The 5,753-nt window shown below is 44.6% G+C and overlaps 1 protein-coding gene across 1 annotated transcript; it reads right to left on the bottom strand.

Moving 5' to 3' along the window:
• Positions 1 to 340: 340 nt before the first annotated feature.
• Positions 341 to 1,939, bottom strand: CCDC185 (coiled-coil domain containing 185). The gene has a single exon (XM_068936487.1). It carries the CDS (start codon positions 1,937 to 1,939, stop codon positions 341 to 343), a length of 1,599 nt encoding a protein of 532 aa, XP_068792588.1.
• Between the last annotated feature and the right edge of the window lie 3,814 nt (positions 1,940 to 5,753).

Consider the following 5,753-nt stretch of genomic DNA (forward strand, 5'->3'; position numbering starts at 1 on the left):
CTGACATTTGCAGCTCGAGGTGTAGCCAGCCTTGGAAATAGGGCTGAGCTGAAAGGGAGCCCCTGAGCCCTTGGGCAGGGGAGGTGGATGGGGAGCTGCAGGTGTGCCAGGCCAGGGCCATTAAGACCTCCTGGTGCTCTCAGGGTGCTGACAAAAATGAGCAGTGCATTTATGAGTTGCAGCAAGGTTAAGGTGAAACCGTTGTAGTGTAATACGATCCAGAGCTCTTGCCAAATCACAGAATGAATAAACTACAAATCATCTTTTTGGCACATAAATGGTTGCAATCTTTCTTTAAAGTTTTAAGAATACCTGCATTGTAACAGTCATCTAAAGCCATCTAGTCATATGCACGGCTATTCATCAGTTCTCTTACTTTTTGTCCCAGGCCATAAGATGTTGTGGGTATTCTTCTAGCTTTTCCTGAAGCAGATTCCTTATCTCTTAATATTTGATCACTCTTCTGATCTCGCCTTCTAATGGCTTCTTCTATTTCCTGTAGTCGACATTTTTCATCATCTTCAATTTTTTGCCTTTGAGAGTGATGGTTTCTTTCTTTTAAGCAGTTAATTTGCTTGCTGCGTTGTACTTTCTGTTGGATAGTTTTGGCCAGCATTTCTTGAGCTTGCTGAATTTTCATCTCAGCTATTTGCAGCAACATACTTTTACGTCTTCTCCTTTCTTCCTCTGTCTCTTTTGCTCTAAATTTGGCCATAACACTTCGTTTTTCTTCCTTTAGAGCTTTTTGTTTTGATTCCCTATTCCTTTCCTCCATCAGCTGATCAAGGATTTCTTTAGATCTTTGAAGTTTTTGCTCTATAGCGTGTCTCTTGCAAAGTTCATCAGCTTTGACTTGGTGATCAACTTGATCTTTCAGGCGTCTGTGTCTTGTCATTTCATACTGGTTCAACTCTTGTCTCTTCTTCTTCCTTTCAATTTCTTTTGAAAGCCTTTTCTCACAAGCCCGTGACATTTTGTCTCGGAGCAGATTATACTTCAAGTCTCTAGTATCCTGCTCCAGGATCTTTTTCTCTCTTAGCTGCTTTTCTTGACAATATTTCCTGTACTCAGCTTGCAGCTTTGATCTTTCAAGTTTTGCCTTGCGCTTGGTTTCTTCCTCCTGCGCCAGTCTCTTCCATTTATTCTCTCGCAACATCATTTCTTTCTGCCTGGCCTCCAAGAGTCGTTTCTCATCCAGCCTGCGTTTGGCCTTCCTTTGATCCTGGTCTCTCTGCCATCTCTTCAGGTTTTCCGCCATCAGCTGTTGCCTCTCCTCCCGTCTGGATCTGAGTTTCTTCTCCTGCCTTCTCACCTCATCCCAAACCTCAGAGGCCGGCAGCTGCCTCACCTTCGTGTCCTGCTCCTCCTGGCATCTGCACAGCGTCAGGGCACTCGCTGTCTTCTCCTTTTCAGGGATAAAATCGTACTTCTCGTCACCCAGACCGCGGAGCCTCTGGGGGGATGCGCCACTTCTTGGCCTCCGCTGGTAGTGGCCATCAGGGTAAAGGTTTTCCGCCTGCCCGTTGTCATCCTCACCGCTGCACCCCTCGGTGACGGTCTGCACCCGGTCCTGCAGGCTGCTGCTGCTCTCGCAGGCCTTGGGCCAAGCCCCGGCCTCAGCCCCCCTCTTCCCGGCCTTTCCGCTGACACTCTGCAGCTGGTCCAGGGAGAAGGAGGACGAGCAGGGGGAGGCCCCCGGGTGGTCGCAGCACCGCCGAGGCCCTGCTGCCCTGCGCCGGCCCCTGCCAGGCCCCGCCGAGGAGACGGTCGCAGGACGTGGTGCCCCTTGTCCCGGCCGTGGGCCCCGGCGGAGGCCGCCACGGGGCAGCATGGGGGCGGCAGGCAGGCGGGGACCACCGAGGCCGCTGCATCCTTCCCCGCCGGCCGCTGCCGGGCCGCGCAGGTGCCGGGTGCGGAGCGTCGCGCGCCGGTCCGCCATGTCCTGCCGGCAGCGGCGCAGGCCGCGGGGCGCCTCTGGGGCCCGCCCGCGCGCGCCGCCCCCGCCTTGTGGCCACCTCACGGCCACCTCGGCGTGGTGTCACAGTGGGGCAGTGTGGGCCCCGGCGGCGCCTGTGCTGCGGCTCGCTCTGGGGCCCGGCCCTGGCTGAAGCGGGCGGCGAGGCATGGGGGAGCCACCGGCAGGGCGGTGGGGCCAAAGGAGCTCGTGTAGGGGGTTTTCTTAGCTCTGTGCCCCAGATACGTCTCTGGAGCCGGGTATAAGGATGGGTTGGTACCGTGTAACTCTTAAAAGTGCTTTTTTGATGATGCTTTTTTGGTGGGTTCTTCACACGAAACACCAAACTTGCAGTCAGCCAGGGAGGACACCGCCGTAGCGGGGGAGAGTCACGGGTGGGACTGGACTTTTGGCCCTTCCACAGGGTCACCGCCTAAAGGCCTGGACTACTTCACCAGCGCTACAACCCCCTTCCCCGCCCCCAGCGTTGAAAACAGAAAGAGTGGGGTTGAGGAAAACGTGTTATTTAGGACAGTAAGACGAACCCCTTTGTCACACAGAGTGGCAAAGTATAGCATTCGTCTCGCAGGCGTACAATTGAAACAGATGGGTGGGCAGAGCTTAGAAGCGGAGGAAGCTAGCGAACTTTTTAGGCCCAAGGCCAATCTTAATATGGTGACTACATTCTTAATATACCTCTTTTAGAGGGACTGACTGAGGCGAGGTTTGTTTTACAACAGACAGCTCAAGGAGCCCATCCAACGTTACGGGAGAATCTTGTGGGGGTTTGTGAGCCTGGACCTAGTGTTAGTCACAGATGCTGTGAATGCTAGTGCTGCTTAAGAGCTGGACTTGAGGACCTGAAGAGGAATTTCAGTTTCTAAATCCCTTTGTGAATATAGCTTCTAGTTCTGCCAGCGTGATGAACACTTCTTCCAGCAAGGAGCTCTTGGACCAGTTGCTGAGTAAGGTCTCCAGATGGTTCAGCCCTATACCACAGAATGTCTCTTGGCTTCTTTGTTCCCTTTGGAGTCATACTACAGAGCGGCATGCTAGGGGGCTATGTTCTTTGCGGCTAATACCAATAAAATAGATGGCTGTGATTTAAATCAGCTGAAGCTCTTTTTAGTCTCAGCATGTGCGTTAGGCAGTACAATGATAAGTATTAATCCACCCTGGATGTTTTGAAGATGTAGATGGCTGTGAATAAGTCTTTTATCAATAATTAAGAGGCACAGTCCTTCTCAGAGACAGTTTTCTTTTAAGCTCCCAATGGAAGAAGCTGTATTTTTATCAGCCCTATAGATGACTTTTAATTGACTTTAACAACTGTGAGCACTTTATTTTCAGTATTACTGTAATGTAGTAATAAGTAAAAATCATTTTTAGTTAGTCTGCTATCTTCTGACAATCAATACATTGCATAAATTTTTTCAGCATATTTACTTTATTTCTTAGCTTTTTCAACACAAATTATGTTTGGTGGCTTCTTACTGGGCATTTTCTTAAACCTCTCTTTAAGAACTGTATGCCTTAAGTGAAGGTTTGGTTTATGTTTGCTTAGGTAATACTTCATTCTTTAAAATTAGACTCAGGAATCTTAATTATTTCACTACTCTGATACACTTATTTTGCACATGAAGTTTCTTGAATATGAGAATAACCCCCCCAAAACCTTGAATGAACAATAATGCATGCTCGTCATCCCACCTTGTGTATATCTGCCACTCTCCTGTATTGCAACAGATTGAATGTTTCATAATAAAAAGAGTTCTTATCCTCCTTTAAAGTGACAGAGATAATTTGGTCTTGGGATTATTATTTAAGTAGCTACTAAACATAATATACCTCAAAGCAGAGAGCACATGGAGAATGATGCAAATGAAAGCAGACGGCCTTCTCAAACTATTTGACTCTGAGTTCATAAAATGATTTATGAAAATGCGACTTATGGAGATGAATTACTGAAGGACCAGATGCATTAATTGTAAAAATTATGCCTGCGGAAATAAGGGCAAGAAAATAAAATTCTCCTACAAACCAAAGTACTACAAACATGCTGAAAATTGGAGCATCTTTATGCTAAAATATTCTACAGCATTCCTCGTAGAAAAACTATTTCAGGTAAATACCTAAAAAAATGAATCTATCAAGGATATTTAGGCAAATAGTATTAATATTGTTTCTAAGGGTGTCACAGATGCCATGAAGTAAAAAAAGTACTATTGTCCTCATCTTAGAGAGGAGGAACTGAAGAGAAAAAAATAGGAACACAGGGAATCTCTATTGAGCAAACAATTGAACCTGTCTTTTCTGACAGGTTGGCGCTAATCTATTCTTCCTCTCTAATATGCTGTCTACATCTGCATGCACTTGCAGTATAGTTTTGACATATATTGACGTAACTGAACTTGGAGTTGCTTATCATGCAAATCAATTACATTATCAGAGATGGCTCTTACCCAGAATTTTACAGTACTTAGCTTCCATTTCTTCATGTTGTGACAGGTGGCTGGCAAATTGGGCTTAAGAATGACTTAAGCTGTACATATTTTCTTTGCACAAGAGTTTTGTCTGAAATGATGGAGAATCAGTGTCTTACTGAGGAAACACCTTTAAAAAAGGTGAACATCAGCTCCTTGGTAGCTAACACAATTCAGAGAGGAAGCTGGTCTGACGTACAATGACGCCTGGCCATTTGTGAGAGAGCACAAAAGCTCCTCTGCATCTCTTTCTGGAGTTATGACATATGCTCCACTGGCGCTGCCAGACATTTAGGCCGGTTTACTGGTTGTATCGTTTCACTAAATTTACAACCCTACATATAATAGGCAAGAACATGGTATTTCAAGGTGGTATTATTACTGGGAATAATATATAATAATAATAACATTCATTAGGGCATATAAGTGCCGCTGTGTTGCGTATTTAGTCCCTCGGAGTATAAAAGGTAAAAGGCTTTATTACTAGTGATCAAAATGTATTTCTAAATGTATTTCTAAAAGTTCATTAAACTGCTGTCTTTGTAGTCTCCTTTTTTTGACGGCATCAGACTTTTGAAGTGCAGAATGATTAGTGCAGTCAGCCATACAATCAATCTTTTAAGTACTTGAATACCAAAATAACACTATAAATAAAATAGCCGTATAAATAAAAAACACTCAAATATTTTATTATTTCATTCCTTCTACCATGTTGACTAGGTAACTAGGGAGATTTAGTTTTTCTCTCACCTACCCATGACTTGCATCCATTTAAATGAATCTATCACTGAATAGCATTAGCAATATATGTATAGTAATATATATATAATATATAGAGCTGGAAAACTGTTTTATTGTGAACCACTGTCATTCTCTCTTACTCCTGCAGTTTCGTATAACTCTTAGCTGAGCATATTGCATGTTTGTTTTGTAGGGTCTGAAGTAGAGGTTGAGGGGTCATACTTTGGGTCACATTTAGCTGACCATAAAATTTCTTTATGAAAAATAGGCCACAGCAGGAATACATCTTTCACGCTACAGTCAGATGCAGACAGGAGGGCTAAAGGAGGTAAATGAATTAAGGACGTGGAAATACATTTTTTCTCTTCTTAGTGAAATACATTAAGCATAGGAAACAATAACCATCTGTTATGAGAAATGCTGGAGGTGAAAGGTTTCCAAGCTTCCTCCCGAGATAGAAGTTCAGGGTGGATCGCTCATGTCACATACAGTAAAGAACAGATAACTGCAAATGCAATCGAAGAAAACAAATATTTGACATCCTTATATTAAAAAAAAAACAAAAACAATTCTTC

The sequence above is a fragment of the Struthio camelus genome, chromosome 3, assembly GCF_040807025.1.
Source record: "Struthio camelus isolate bStrCam1 chromosome 3, bStrCam1.hap1, whole genome shotgun sequence".
NCBI classification, from domain to species: domain Eukaryota; kingdom Metazoa; phylum Chordata; class Aves; order Struthioniformes; family Struthionidae; genus Struthio; species Struthio camelus.

Bases quoted from the DNA above. Each gene is read 5' to 3' on its own strand.
- CCDC185 (XM_068936487.1), bottom strand. From the start codon at position 1,939: ATGGCGGACCGGCGCGCGACGCTCCGCACCCGGCACCTGCGCGGCCCG.